This window comes from Oenanthe melanoleuca, chromosome 2 (assembly GCF_029582105.1).
Source record: "Oenanthe melanoleuca isolate GR-GAL-2019-014 chromosome 2, OMel1.0, whole genome shotgun sequence".
NCBI lineage: Eukaryota > Metazoa > Chordata > Aves > Passeriformes > Muscicapidae > Oenanthe > Oenanthe melanoleuca.
Genome location: NC_079335.1, coordinates 147,992,204 through 148,006,166, shown reverse-complemented (window position 1 = coordinate 148,006,166; position 13,963 = coordinate 147,992,204). Strand labels below are relative to the sequence as shown.

At 71.4% G+C, this 13,963-nt stretch overlaps 2 protein-coding genes across 4 annotated transcripts; one reads left to right on the top strand and one right to left on the bottom strand.

Annotated features, from left to right (window-relative positions):
* The first annotated feature begins 116 nt into the window (after nucleotides 1–116).
* On the top strand, nucleotides 117–4,464 carry CDK5 (cyclin dependent kinase 5). The gene is made up of 12 exons (XM_056483574.1): nucleotides 117–201; nucleotides 312–400; nucleotides 498–565; nucleotides 807–867; nucleotides 1,003–1,059; nucleotides 1,143–1,238; nucleotides 1,492–1,566; nucleotides 1,645–1,741; nucleotides 1,820–1,889; nucleotides 2,606–2,666; nucleotides 2,743–2,823; nucleotides 3,949–4,464. The coding sequence occupies exons 1-12, from the start codon at nucleotides 165–167 to the stop codon at nucleotides 4,033–4,035; spliced, it is 879 nt and encodes a 292-aa protein (XP_056339549.1). The 5' UTR covers nucleotides 117–164; the 3' UTR covers nucleotides 4,036–4,464.
* Nucleotides 4,076–13,431, bottom strand: ASIC3 (acid sensing ion channel subunit 3). 3 transcript variants are annotated; one of them, XM_056483569.1, is made up of 11 exons: nucleotides 12,588–13,384; nucleotides 8,873–9,023; nucleotides 8,548–8,675; nucleotides 7,645–7,795; nucleotides 7,511–7,567; nucleotides 6,951–7,104; nucleotides 5,727–5,818; nucleotides 5,570–5,642; nucleotides 5,427–5,498; nucleotides 5,292–5,338; nucleotides 4,076–4,864 (listed from the first exon to the last, which is right to left on the bottom strand). In XM_056483569.1, the coding sequence occupies exons 1-11, from the start codon at nucleotides 13,140–13,142 to the stop codon at nucleotides 4,233–4,235; spliced, it is 2,112 nt and encodes a 703-aa protein (XP_056339544.1). In that variant the 5' UTR covers nucleotides 13,143–13,384; the 3' UTR covers nucleotides 4,076–4,232. The 3 variants fall into 3 exon arrangements, with proteins under 3 accessions (XP_056339544.1, XP_056339546.1, XP_056339547.1); XM_056483571.1 differs by having other exon boundaries at nucleotides 4,545–4,864; nucleotides 5,563–5,642; nucleotides 12,588–13,421; XM_056483572.1 differs by lacking the exons at nucleotides 4,076–4,864; nucleotides 5,292–5,338; nucleotides 5,427–5,498 and having other exon boundaries at nucleotides 5,559–5,642; nucleotides 7,511–7,538; nucleotides 12,588–13,431.
* Nucleotides 13,432–13,963: the final 532 nt, after the last annotated feature.

Below are 13,963 nucleotides of genomic sequence, written 5' to 3'. Positions count from 1 at the left end.
GCCGCGCGGGGACTGCCGGGAGGTGTGGCGGGGGCGGGGCCGCGCGGGGGCTGCCGGGAGGTGTGGCGGGGCGGAGCCGCGCGGGGGCTGCCGGGAGGTGTGGCGGGGCGGGCGGGGCCGGTACCGGGGCCGGGCCGGGCCGGGCCGGGACCGATCGCGGCGCGATGCAGAAATACGAGAAGCTGGAGAAGATCGGCGAAGGTGCGGCGGGGCCGGGGCCGTACGGGAGGAGCCGGGTGCTGTGGGGCCCGGCGGCGGCGGTGTCGGTACAGGTACCGGGGGCTCGGCCGTGACCCTTCCGCCTCCCGCAGGCACCTACGGGACCGTGTTCAAGGCCAAGAACCGGGAGACGCACGAGATCGTGGCGCTGAAGCGGGTGCGGCTGGACGACGATGATGAGGTGAGGGGGGGGCGGAGGCTGGGACCCCCCGGGACCCCCGGACATCCCCGGGACCCCCGGACATCCCCCGGCTCCCACAACCCCGCGTGTCCCGCAGGGGGTGCCCAGCTCGGCGCTGCGGGAGATCTGCCTGCTCAAGGAGCTCAAGCACAAGAACATTGTCAGGTACCGGGGGCTCGGGCGGTACCGGGGGCTCCGGGCAGTACTGGGGGCTCGGGTGGTACCGGGGGCTCAGGAGGTACCGGGGGCTCCGGGCAGTACCGGGGGCTCGGGTGGTACCGGGGCTGGGGGTCGCGGCTCCGGGCGGTACCGGGGGCTCCGGGTGGTACCGGGCGGTACCGGGGCTGGGGGTCGCGGCTCGGGCCGCTCCTGCCGGCGCTGGGGGGCTCAGGGACCCTCCCCGCAGGCTCCATGACGTTCTGCACAGCGACAAGAAGCTGACCCTGGTCTTTGAGTTCTGTGACCAGGTGAGCGCCGCGGGCGGGGGGGTCCTGGGGGGTCCCTGGGGGGACGCGGGTGTCCCGGGGGGTTTCAGGGGGTCCCTGGGGGTCCCGGGGGTCCCTGGTGATCACTGCTCCCGGCTCCCCCTCGCTTTCCCCCAGGACCTGAAGAAATACTTCGACAGCTGCAACGGGGATCTGGACCCCGAGATTGTCAAGGTGTGTGGGGGGTCCCGGGGAGCCCCCGGCCCCGCTGTGCCCCGTGGGGTCGCCGGGGGCTGATGCCCGTCTGTGCCCCACAGTCCTTCATGTACCAGCTGCTGAAGGGCCTCGCCTTCTGCCACAGCCGCAACGTGCTGCACCGGGACCTGAAACCCCAGAACCTGCTCATCAACAGGGTGGGCACGGGCAGCAGGGGCTCTGGGGGCGCAGCAGGCTGTGCTGGGGGCTCACACCCGGAGAGGGGGGGCTGTCTGCCTGTCTGTCTGTCTGCCTGTCTGTCTGTCTGTCGCGGGGAGTCACGCCGGGTGCCTGTCCAGCCACAGTTGCAGCTCCATCTCTCCCAGTGGTGGGAAAGGCAGCAGGGCCGCTGTCCCTGGGGTGCAGGGGACACAGGTGGGGCCCCCACGCTCACCCCGTCTGTCCCCCCAGAACGGGGAGCTCAAGCTGGCAGATTTCGGGCTGGCTCGGGCCTTTGGCATCCCCGTGCGCTGCTACTCAGCTGAGGTGAGTGGGGGCTCGGGGGGCTCGGGCCTGCCTGGGGCTGCCCTGTCCCTGTCCCTGAGTGTCCCTGTCCCTCCCCAGGTGGTCACTCTGTGGTACCGGCCCCCTGATGTTCTCTTCGGTGCCAAGCTCTACTCCACCTCCATTGACATGTGGTCAGCTGGCTGCATCTTCGCGGGTACACTGGGGGGCCAGAGCAGTGGGGGGGCCTGGGGGGGCCTTGGGGGCCCGTGGGAACCACCCCCTGTCCCCCCAGAGCTGGCCAATGCGGGGCGGCCCCTCTTCCCGGGCAACGACGTGGACGACCAGCTGAAGAGGATCTTCCGATATCCTTGGGAATGGGGACCCCAGGGTGGACTGCCTGGGAATGGGGAGCCAGGATGGACTGCCTGGGAATGGGGAGCCAGGATGGACTGCCTGGGAATGGGGACCCCAGGGGGGACTGCCTGGGAATGGGGAGCCAGGGGGGACTGCCTGGGAATGGGGACCCCAGGGGGGACTGCTTGGGAATGGGGAGCCAGGATGGACTGCCTGGGAATGGGGACCCCAGGATGGACTGCCTGGGAATGGGGACCCCAGGATGGACTGCCTGGGAATGGGGAGCCCAGGATGGACTGCCTGGGAATGGGGAGCCAGGGGGGACTGCCTGGGAGTGGGGAGCCCAGGGTGGACTGCCTGGGAATGGGGAGCCCAGGGTGGACTGCCTGGGAATGGGGAGCCCAGGGGGGACTGCCTGGGAATGGGGAGCCCAGAGGAAGGGGAAAACCCTTGAATGGGGAATCCCCTGGGGATGGGGAATCCCCTGGGGATGGGGAGTCCTGTGGCCATGGTGATCCCTCCCGAATGGAGACCCACAGAATGGGGGATTGGGGAAATCCTGGAATGCAGAGTCCTGGGAATCCCACAGAATAGGGAGCCCCTGGGGAATGGGGATCTCTGGGAATGAGGATCCCCTGGAATGGGAACCCCTAGGCTGGGCAGAGGGGCAGGGGGGCAGGGGCTGCTGCCCTTGACCGCCCTGGTGGCCCTTGACTGTCCCCACGCTGCTGGGGACCCCTACGGAGGAGCAGTGGCCAGCCATGGCCAAGCTGCCCGACTACAAGGTGAGGGCAGGGGACCCGGGGGGGCAGAGGGAATGAGGGGGTCTGGGGGAGCTGGGGGTCACCCGTGTGTCCCCAGCCCTACCCCATGTACCCAGCTACCACCTCCCTGGTCAACGTGGTGCCCAAGCTGAACGCGACTGGGCGGGACCTGCTGCAGGTGAGACCCTGCCTGTGTCCCCTGCCTGTGTCCCCCTGCCTGTGCCCCCCTCCCCTGTGCCCCCCTCCCCTGTGCCCCCTTCCCCTGTGCCCCCTTCCCCTGTGCCCCCTTCCCCTGTGCCCCCTGCCTGTGTCCCCTTCCCGTGTCCCCTTCCCCTGTGCCCCCCTTCCCCTGTGCCCCCTTCCCCTGTGCCCCCTTCCCCGTGCCCCCCTTCCCCTGTATCCCCCTTCCCCTGTGCCCCCCTCCCCTGTGCCCCCTTCCCCTGTGCCCCCTTCCCCTGTGCCCCCTTCCCCTGTGCCCCCTTCCCCTGTGCCCCCTTCCCCTGTGCCCCCTTCCCGTGTGCCCCCTTCCCCTGTGCCCCCCTTCCCCTGTGTCCCCTTCCCGTGTCCCCCTTCCCCTGTGCCCCCTTCCCCTGTATCCCCCTTCCCCTGTGCCCCCCTTCCCCTGTGCCCCCCTCCCCTGTATCCCCCTTCCCCTGTGCCCCCTTCCCCTGTGCCCCCCTCCCCTGTGCCCCCCTCCCCTGTATCCCCCTTCCCCTGTGCCCCCCTCCCCTGTATCCCCCTTCCCCTGTGCCCCCTTCCCCTGTGTCCCCTTCCCCTGTGCCCCCCTCCCCTGTGCCCCCCTCCCCTGTGCCCCCCTTCCCCTGTGCCCCCCTTCCCCTGTGTCCCCTTCCCCTGTGCTCCCCCTGCCGTGTCCCCCCAGCCCTGCCTGTGTCCCCCAGCCCTGCCTGTGTCCCCCCGTGCTCCCCCTGCTGTGTCCCCCCAGCCCTGCCTGTGTCCCCCCAGCCCTGCCTGTGTCCCCCCAGCCCTACCTGTGTCCCCCCAGCCCTGCCTGTGTCCCCCAGCCCTGCCTGTGTCCCCCCGTGCTCCCCCTGCCGTGTCCCCCCAGCCCTGCCGTGTCCCCCCAGCCCTGCCTGTGTCCCCCAGCCCTGCCTGTGTCCCCCAGCCTGCGCTGCCCCTGCTCGTGTCCCATCGCTGTGTCCCCCACACTTGTCCCCCCTGCCCACCTCCTGGGGGCTCTGGCTCCCGGGAGCGGGTCCCTCCCCCTCGCAGCCCCCTGCCCAGCTGTGGGGCTGTGGGATGGGGAGGGTCTGTGCTGTGCCCCTCAGCCCCCCGTGCCCCGCAGAACCTGCTCAAGTGCAATCCTGTGCAGCGGATCTCGGCGGAGGAGGCCCTGCAGCACCCCTACTTCACCGACTTCTGCCCCCCCTAGGGGCCCCCGCTTCCCCTGAGGGGGCAGCCCCAGCCCCCGCAGCCGGGTGCCAGCCCGTGCCAGCCCCCCGGACTGCAGCCCCCCACACCCCAGTATTTATTAGGTTCTGCCCTGGCTGCGGGGGGCTGGCGCCACCCCCGGACCCCCAGCCCCGGGGGGCGGATGAGAGGGCTGGGACCCCCCCAGGGACACGGGGCTCACCTGGGGGCGGGGGGCTTCCCAAGGGCATGGGAGCCCCAGGAATGGGGCCACAGGGCTGGTGGAGGGGCAGGACCCTCCGGGACCAGGCACAGGGACCCCGGGGGGGGACACCCCCCTTTCCCCTCTCCCTGCTCCCCCGACCCTCCCCTGGGGGTCGCGGATGTGCCGTTGCCGGGCGCTGCTGTACCGGGTGATGCGCGTTCCGTGTCCCATAAAGAGCTTCCCCCAGCGCCGCCTCCTCCTTCCTGGGCTGCCGGGACCCCCGGCCAGCCCTGGGACCCCCGCCCCCCAGCAGCCCGGAGCCGGGGCCTGGGGCACCTCTTTATTTGGGGGGCTGTAGGGAGGGGAGGCATGTCCAGCGCGGGGGGCACAGGCAGCGCATGCAGGGACGCGGGAGCAGGGCCGGGGGGCCCCTCACCCCCAGCCCCCCGACACCCCCTCAGGGGGCACGGGAGGCCTGGAGGCCGCCCCGCGGCCCGGGGGTGTCCCCCCAGCCCCCCGGCCGGCGGGGGGGCGGGCTGGGCTCTGCGGGGCGGCCCGGGGGGGACCCTAGAGCCGGGTGACGAGGTAGCAGGTTCGGGGTGACGCCGAGACGGGGCGCGGGGCCGGGCAGGGGGGGCCAGGCGCTCTGCAGGGGGGGCGGGGGTCAGCTCCCACCGCCACCCCCTGCCTGCTGGGGGGCTCTGCCCCTCGTCCCCTCCCCTTGTGTCCCCCCATCGCCAACCTGGAGCCCCTCCCGTGTGCCCCCCCCGGCCCCCCTCTCCTGCCCCACTGTGCCCCGGAGGGAGGGGGGGGACCCAGCCCGGCTGAGGGGTTCAGGGCACCCAGCCCGGCTGAGGGGTTCAGGGCAGGGGCGCCCCGGAACAGGCGCTGCGGGGGATGATGAGGATGGGGGATGTCTGCAGGGAATGGGGGAGTCACCAGGGAACGGGAGATCTGCAGGGAATGCCGGGGTTGGCAGGGAATGCGGGAGATCTGCAGGGAATGGCCCTGGGGAGCCCCCCACGGCCCCCCACCTTCCCCGGGGAGCGACAGCCCCACACCCCGCCGTGTACCTGGGTGGGCGCGGGGCCGGGGGGCTGCCCGGGACCGGCGGGTGCTCCTGGACGGGCAGTGAGAGAGCGGTGAGCGGGGGGATGAGGAGGGGCGAGCCCTGGGCCGGGGGCTGGGGAGGGGGCGCGGGGGGTTACCAGGGTGCCGCCGTCGCTCCGGGGGCTCCGCTTCTTCTCCTTGTACAGGCTGAGCAGCTTGTCCCGGAACACCTGCGGGGGGCAGGTCAGGGTCCCGGCCCCGCGACCCCCGCGCGGGGGAGGCCGGGGGGCTCACCTCGTACAGGTAGTCGAAGATCTCCAGGATGGTGAGGAGGCTGGCGCCGATGAACAGCCCCATCTGCCCCCCGATGTCACCTGCGCGGGAGGTGGCAGTGGCAGTGACAGGTGTCAGTGAGGGCAGACCGCGGGGCCCCGGCACCCCCAGACCCCGACCCTCACCCAGCAGCCCCGCCACCTCGTACGCCTTCTTCTGCTCGATCATCTCGTAGTTGAGCGCCTCGAAGAAGATGTCCAGGACCAGCACATTGTCCCTGGGGGGACAGGGGACGGGGGGGGCGTCAGGCTGTGCCGTGCCAGGCTGTGCCGTGCCAGGCTGAGCCATGCTGTGCCATGCCCTGTCAGGCCGTGCCGTGCCAGGCTGGGGGCTGCACTGTGCCATGGGGCACCGTGGGGCAGCGCAGAGGGGTGCCCAGGGCTGGGGGCACAAGCCATGCTGTGCTGTGCCATACTGGGCTGTGCCGTGCCATGCCATGCCATGCCATGCCATGCCATGCCATGCCATGCCACGCCATCGTTTTGGGCTGTGTCTGTGCGTGGCTGTGCCGTGCTGTGTCACACTGCCGCGCTGTCCCAGGCCATGTCTGCCGGGGGATGCTGTGTGGGTGTGCCTGTCACACTGTCACTCTGGGCTGTGCCTGTCACACTGTCACTCCGGGCCGTTCATGGCTGCTGGGGACGTGTCACACGGTGCTGGTTGGTGTCGTGGGGCCGTGCTGTGCCGTGTTCACACTGTCACACTGCTGTGTGATGCCAGCTCTCATGCTGGGGCTGTGGGGCTGAGCCGTGTCACACCGTGCGCTGGCGAGGTGGGGGTGACACCGCAGGGTGGCAGGGCTGGTGGCAGGGCTGATGGCAGTGCTGGTGACACCGCAGGGTGGCAGTGCTGGTGACACCGCAGGGTGGCAGGGCTGGTGGCAGAGCTGGTGGCAGGGCCGGTGACACCGCAGGGTGGCAGGACTGGTGGCAGGGCTGGTAGCAGTGCTGGTGACACCGCAGGGTGGCAGGGCTGGTGGCAGGGCTGGTGGCAGAGCTGGTGGCAGGGCCGGTGACACCGCAGGGTGGCAGGACTGGTGGCAGGGCCGGTGACACCGCAGGGTGGCAGGACTGGTGGCAGGGCTGGTGACACCGCAGGGTGGCAGGGCTGGTGGCAGGGCTGATGGCAGTGCTGGTGACACCGCAGGGTGGCAGTGCTGGTGACACCGCAGGGTGGCTGGGCTGGTGGCAGAGCTGGTGGCAGGGCTGGTGACACCGCAGGGTGGCAGGGCTGGTGGCAATGCTGGGGTGGCAGTGCCGGTGGCAGGGCTGGTGGCAGGACTGGTGGCAGGGCTGGTAGCAGGCCTGGTGACACCGCAGGGTGGCAGGGCTGGTGGCAGTGTCACTCACGCAATGTACTGCTCCGTCTTGTTGAACTTCTTGGCCAGGTACTTGGCCGAGGCCTTGCTGGGGATCTTGACCATGGAGAGCTCCTTGCCGTAGCGCACCATGGCGCAGGGCGTGCGGCACGCGCAGTACTCGCTGTCCTTCGTCACCAGGAAGTCTGGGGGGGCGCGCGTGGGACCGGGACCCCTGGACCCTGCCCACGGGGGGAGCCGGGGTGCCCGGGGACAGAGAGGGTGGTGCCACCCGGGACTGGTGTGCCACAGGGAGGGGACCCGGCCCTGCGCATCTGGGGACAGCAGCGACCCCACCCCAGCCAGGGCACGGGGACACCAGAGGTACAATCATAGTGCTGGGACACAGGGACACCGGGGCTGCACTGACAGAAATGGGGACACAGGGACACCAGAGCCAGCTCACAGTGCTGGGGGCACAGGGACAGCAGTGACCCCATCCCAGCCAGGGCACAGGGACACCGGGGCTGCGCTCACAGAAAGGGGGACCCGGGGAGGCGGAGGGGCTCCCAGGACAGGCCGGGGTGCCGCTGGGGGGCACGGGGTACGTACCCAGCGCGGGGTCGGCGCACTCCTTGTACTGCTCGGGGGTGCAGACGTTGGCATTGCCTGCGGGGGAGGCGGCGGTCGCAGGGGCGGGGGATGGCCCCGGAGCCGCGCAGCCCCCCGGGCGCCCCCCCGCTCACCCGGCATGTGCACCATGCGGCAGTTGCAGTTCTCGGCCAGGTAGCGCGTCTCGCAGTCCAGGCGGCACGCCGTCAGGCTGTAGTTGGTGAAGAAGTCGGACTCGATGGGGGTGGCCTTGCAGTCCCCCCACGGCGGGGGCAGGTACACCAGCTGCCGGGCACCCGCTAAGGAAAACACGGCGTCCTGGGGCCCCGCGGCAGCCCCGATGTCCAGTGTCACACCCCCGCACCTCCCGGCGGTGCCGTCCCTCGGGCAGAGCCCACCCACCGCCAGTGCCAGCCACAGCCCCCGCCCCAGCCCGTCCCCTCCTGTCGGGTCACGGCGACGGGTGTCGCAGCAATTGTCACCTGTACCGGGTGCCACAGCCGGGTCTGGCAGGTGGCACTGCGTGGGAGCGTGCAGGAACAGGACGTGCCGAGTGAGTGGGGGGCTCAGCACGGACCCCCGCCCTCCCCCTGGCCCCGGTGCAGACCCAGCACCCCCCACCCGTGGGTGCCGGGGCCACGTTCCCGCTGCCGCCGTGCTCCTGCCGCCCATGCGCGGCACACGTGGTGACACCCACCCGAGGCACCTAAATTTAGGTGTCTGGCTGCGGGGGCCGGCGCGGCCGCCCCCCCGGCGGCTGTTCCGCAGAGCCGGGGGTCGCTGCCTGCGCTGGGGCTGCCTGCACCTCCGTGGGGCTGCCCCACAGCCCGGGCTGCTCCTGGCAGTGCAGGGGCACGGTGCCCACGGCTGGCTGGGCAGGGCGTGTCCCCGCGGGGATGGCAGCGCTACCCGTGGGGACGTGTGGCAACACCAGGCCATCCCAGGCCCTTTGGGTCCCTTTGAGGGTCCATCCGGTCCCTCCGGGGCCCGTCCCGGTCCCTCGGGGTGTGCCCAGCCCGGGCGCCGTGCCCGGATACCCGCTGCTGCTGGCACGACACGAAGGTCTGGAAGCCGGGGGCGACGCCGAAGCCCAGCTGGTCGATGAAGGGCGGCTCGTCCTGGCTGTGGATCTGCACCTTCACCCCCACCTCGAACGAGGTCTCATCTGCAGGGCAGAGAGAGGGGTCAGGCGCAGGGCAGGGGCTCGCCTGTGTCCCCCAGACGGGAGGGGATCTCACCTGTGTCCCCCAGACGGGCAGGGGGGGCTCACCTGTGTCCCCCCAGACGGGCAGGGGCTCACCTGTGTCCCCCCAGACGGGCAGGGGGGGCTCACCTGTGTCCCCCAGACGGGCAGGGGCTCACCTGTGTCCCCCCAGACGGGCAGGTACTCCTCCTGCTGCACGTTGAGCATGAGCTCGAGCCCGTTGCCGGAGCCGCCCTGCAGCGTGGTCAGCACCTCCCGGCCCGGGCCCCCGGGGTTGAACGTGTAGCACTTGCCCAGGCGGGTGAAGATCTGCGGGGACACGGGGACAGGGCTGTCACTGCCGCTGCAGGGACACGGGGACACGGGGGACACGGGGACATGGGGACAGGGCTGTCACTGCCGCTGCAGGGACATGGGGACACGGGGACAGGGCTGTCACTGCCGCTGCAGGGACACGGGGACATGGGGACACGGGGACATGGGGACAGGGCTGTCACTGCCGCTGCAGGGACATGGGGACACGGGGACAGGGCTGTCACTGCCGCTGCAGGGACACGGGGACATGGGGACACGGGGACATGGGGACAGGGCTGTCACTGCCGCTGCAGGGACACGGGGACACGGGGACGGGGCTGTCACTGCCACTGCAGGGACATGGGGACACGGGGACACGGGGACAGGGCTGTCACTGCCACTGCAGGGACACGGGGACATGGGGACACGGGGACATGGGAACAGGGCTGTCACTGCCGCTGCAGGGACACGGGGACATGGGGACACGGGGACAGGGCTGTCACTGCCACTGCCACTCCCCATGTGGACAGGGGGATGGGGCTCCGGTGCCACCGTGGGGACCCTGAGGGGACACAGGACACACATGGGAACACGGCAATGGGGATCCCCGTGGCCCACAGGAGCCAGGACAGGATCCCCCTGCCCCACAGGAGCCAGGATGGGGTCGCAGTGCCCCAGGACAGGATCCCAGTGCCCAGGACAGGATCCCAGTGCCCCACATGAGCCAGGACAGGATCCCAGTGCCCGGGACAGGATCCCAGTGCCCCAGGACAGGATCCCAGTGCCCGGGACAGGATCCCGCGCCCCCAGGAGAGGCCGAGCCCGCTGGCGGTGCCCGTGCCGGCGCTGCCGCGGCTCTGCAGGGATATTGGGTTTCGTCGGTTCCAGGGAACACGTGGGGACACTTGAGATGGGAGGGCACAAGGCAGAACGTGATGGGGACCAGGACTCTTTGTCCCCCCCCAGAGCTGTCCTGGGCCAGCCACCGCAGGGACCCCGGGACCTGCACCCCAGCCAGGGCCCGGGGTGACCCTGAGCCCCCAGACCGGTCCCGGCGCCCCCTGCTCCCGCCGCGCAGCCCCGTGACGTCACGGCCCGCTCTGCTGTGGGTGCCCCCACCCGGGGTTATGTCCCACGGGGGGGAGGGAGGGGGCGTTGCCGTGGCAACCAGCTGCTCCCAAAGTGGGGACCCGTTGCCATGGCAATGCGGTGCCCAAGGAGGAAAGGGGGGGGCGGGTGTCATGGCAACGGCTGCCCGGCTTGGGGATGCTGGGGGGGCATGGGTGGGGACAGCGATGGGGACACGGCCCCAGCACTGCCACTCCTGCACTCCACACTCGGGGTCACACAGGGACCCCCACCCTGCCCCCTGGGACCCCCACCCTGCTCCCTGGGGACCCCCACCCTGCCCCCTGGGACCCCCACCCTGCATCCTGGGACCCCCACCCTGCTCCCCGGGACCCCCACCCTGCTTCCCGGGACCCCCACCCTGCTCCCCGGGACCCCCACTTCTCACTGGGATCCCCACCCTGCACTCTGGGACTCCCACCTTGCACTCTGGGACCCCCACCCTGCCCCCTGGGACCCCCACCCTGCTCTCCGGGACCCCCACCCTTCTCACTGGGATCCCCACCCTGCATCCTGGGACCCCCACCCTGCTCCCCGGGACCCCCACCCTGCCCCCTGGGACCCCCACCCTTCTCACGGGGATCCCCACCCTGCACTCTGGGACTCCCACCCTGCACTCTGGGACCCCCACCCTGCTCCCCGGGACCCCCACCCTGCCCCCTGGGACCCCCACCCTTCTCACGGGGATCCCCACCCTGCACTCTGGGACTCCCACCCTGCACTCTGGGACCCCCACCCTGCTCCCTGGGACCCCCACCCTGCTCCCCGGGACCCCCACCCTGCATCCTGGGACCCCCACCCTGCTTCCCAGGACCCTCACCCTGCATCCTGGGACCCCCACCCTTCTCACTGGGATCCCCACCCTGCTCCCCGGGACCCCCACCCTGCCCCCTGGGACCCCCACCCTGCATCCTGGGACCCCCACCCTGCTCCCCGGGACCCCCACTCTGCCCCCTGGGACCCCCACCCTGCATCCTGGGACCTCCACCCTGCTCCCTGCAGATCCCCTGTCCCCACAGCCCCATCCTGCCCCATCCACCTGGCCCTGGGGGAGGCCGGAGGAGACACAGCTGACCCGATGGCCCGTGGGCCCTCAGCACGTGTCCAGGAGCCTCGGGGACACTGGGCCGGGCTGGGATGAGGTGCAGGACACAGTGCCAGGGCTCAGCACCGTGGCCCAGGGCTAAGACTGGCTGAGCCTGGGGATTTTGGGGGGTGGAGCCAGGACCCTGCTGCTTAACCAGGCAGTGCCACCCACCCCAAGTTGTGCCCTGGGGACCCTCAGCCCTCCTGCCACATGTCCTGGCACTCAGGGGCCACCACCAGTGCCTGGCTATGGGGACACGGGCAGAGCAGCCCTGGCCATGGGCACTGGGGCACGGGGGGGCACAGGGGGGCACAGGGAGCATGGGGGGCACAGGGGGGCACAGGGGCACACACCTCTCAAAGGGCAGCTCGTCTCTCAGCTGTGTGAGGAATTAATTAGTGCTCTAAGAGCATTAAAGTGACCGTGATTGCTGGGGACAGGGCTGTGCACTGGGCAGAGCTGGCATGGCCGGTGGGAGCTGCCCAGCGCCCACACTGCTGCTGCTGCTGCTGTGGCAGGAGGGGAGGGTTTGTGCTGCCCATGCCACCATCACTGCCCATGCCACTGTCCCTGCCTGTCCTGCCCAAGCCACCTCCCCGCCCACTCTGCCTGTGCCACTGTCCCTGCCTGTCCTGCCCATGCCACTGTCCCTGTCCACTCTGCCCATGCCACCACCCTGCCCACTCTGCCCGTGCCACTGTCCCTGCCCACTCTGCGTGTGACACTGTCCCTGCCTGTCCTGCCCATGCCACCACCCTGCCCATCCTGTCTGTGACACTGCCCCTGCCCATCCTGTCTGTGCCACCATCCCTGCCCATCCCCATGTCCCTGCCTGTCACACAAGTGTCACCATCCCTGCCTATGCCAGTGTCCGTGCCCTCTTCTGGGGGCAGCAGTAGGTGGTGCTGGGGGTCACGGCAGGGCTGGCACAGGGACCCCCACCCATGCCACCCATGGGACAGCCGCCCACGGGAGCCCCTGTGCCAACAGTCAGGGCAGCGGCCGCTGCTGCTCCGGTGGCACCTGAGGCTGGCACAGGTAGGGGGCTGCACCTGTGAGCACCCTGTGCCTGTGACCGCCCCACAACCCTGAGCATCCTGTGCCCACCACCACCCAGAAGAGACCCCCAGGCAGCACGGGGTGCCCGGCACAGCCCTGCTCCTCCCGGGCACTGCTGGCAGCGCCTGGCACCCCGCAGCCCCCAGGGCAGGGCCGGCCCTGCGCCCAGCGGGGTGGGCAGGGGCTGGGAGTGCTGCGGGGGGCGCATGAGAGAGGGGCATCACCTGCGGGCCTCTGACCTCAGCAGGACTGCCGTGCCCCTCCGCAGCGCCCGGCGCGCCCCCTCCCACCCTCCCGGCACTCACCACGGTGAAGTTGCGGGCGGTGCAGCCGGTGCCGCGGAAGGAGCACTGCAGCAGCATGTCAGCCAGGTCGTGGCCCGTGCGGTTGTAGAACTCGGCCATGCTGAAGGGCTTCGCCTTGAAGTTCTTGAAGTTGGCCTTGTCGCGCAGCGCGGCCAGGACGTGGGGCTCAGCCAGCTGCGGGTTGCTGATCTCGTAGCGCTCGTTGAGCAGCGCCAGCAGCTCGCCCACGTGGTACATGTCGTTGCGGGTGATTTTGGAGAAGCGGAACTCGTTGAGGTTGCAGATGGTGATGGCCGGGAAGGTGAGGTTGCGGGCAGCCACCTCGTCCAGCTTGGTGACGTGCGGGTAGGTGAGGAAGTAGGCGACGCGCTCGGCGCACACGAGCAGCAGCAGCCCCAGCGAGCCCAGGAAAAAGCCGCCCCAGAGCACGCGGCGCAGGGACACGGCCCCGTAGGCGAAGACGTGGCTGATGCCGTGCAGCGAGGAGCTGTGGGCGAAGGCCCGCAGGCTGGAGAGCCCCTCGCCCTCCCCGCTGCCCTCCGAGCCCCTCCTCATCCTGTTGCGGCCGGGGCCCCGCGGAGCCCCGCAGCCTCAGCCCATCGCCGCGCCGGGCGCGGGGCGCAGCTGGCGGCAGGGGAGGGGGAGGAGGGTGGGCAGGGGGGAGGAAGGCAGGAGGTGGGGGGGCAGGACCGGCCGCTGCGCTCCCGCGGCTCCTTCACGCTGCCGGTGCCGGCGCTGCCCGGCCGGGGCCGCGGAGCCGCGGGCAGCGCAGCGCAACCCCCGTCCCTGCGCCAGCCCCAGCCTCAGCCCCGCCGGCGGTCTCGGTTCCAATCCCGGTCCCGGCTCGAGCTCCGGTCCCGATTCCAGCCTCGGTGCCCCGCCTGATCCCGGTCCCGGATTTAGTCCCAGCCCCGGTCCCAGTTCCAGCTCCAGTTCCAAGCCCAGCCCCGGTCCCGCTCTCGGCTCCGGCTCCGCTCCCGCCGCGGCGCAGCCGCCGCCGGTCCCGCCGCCCCCCGCCGCCGCCGCCCCCGCCCCTCCCGCTCGGCTCCACCCGCCGCCCCCGCCGGCGGCCGCCGCCTTGGGGTACGGGGGGGCCGAGACCCCCGGAAAGGGGGGCAGCCCACAGCGCCCCGTCATCGGGCAGCCGTGGGGAGCCCACCTCGGGGGTCACACGGCGCTGCCCCATCCCCGGTCACACAGCGGTCCCTGCACCCCGCCAAGTGATGCACTGGAGCCCTCAGCCCAGAAAGATGTCCAGGGTCCCCCCGCTCCGGGGGTGACACAGGGGTCTCCCATTCGAAGGCTGATCCATGGGATCCCCCACCCCGGGAGAGTCATGCAGGGCTAATCCTACCCTGGGTCACACAGTGGGTCCC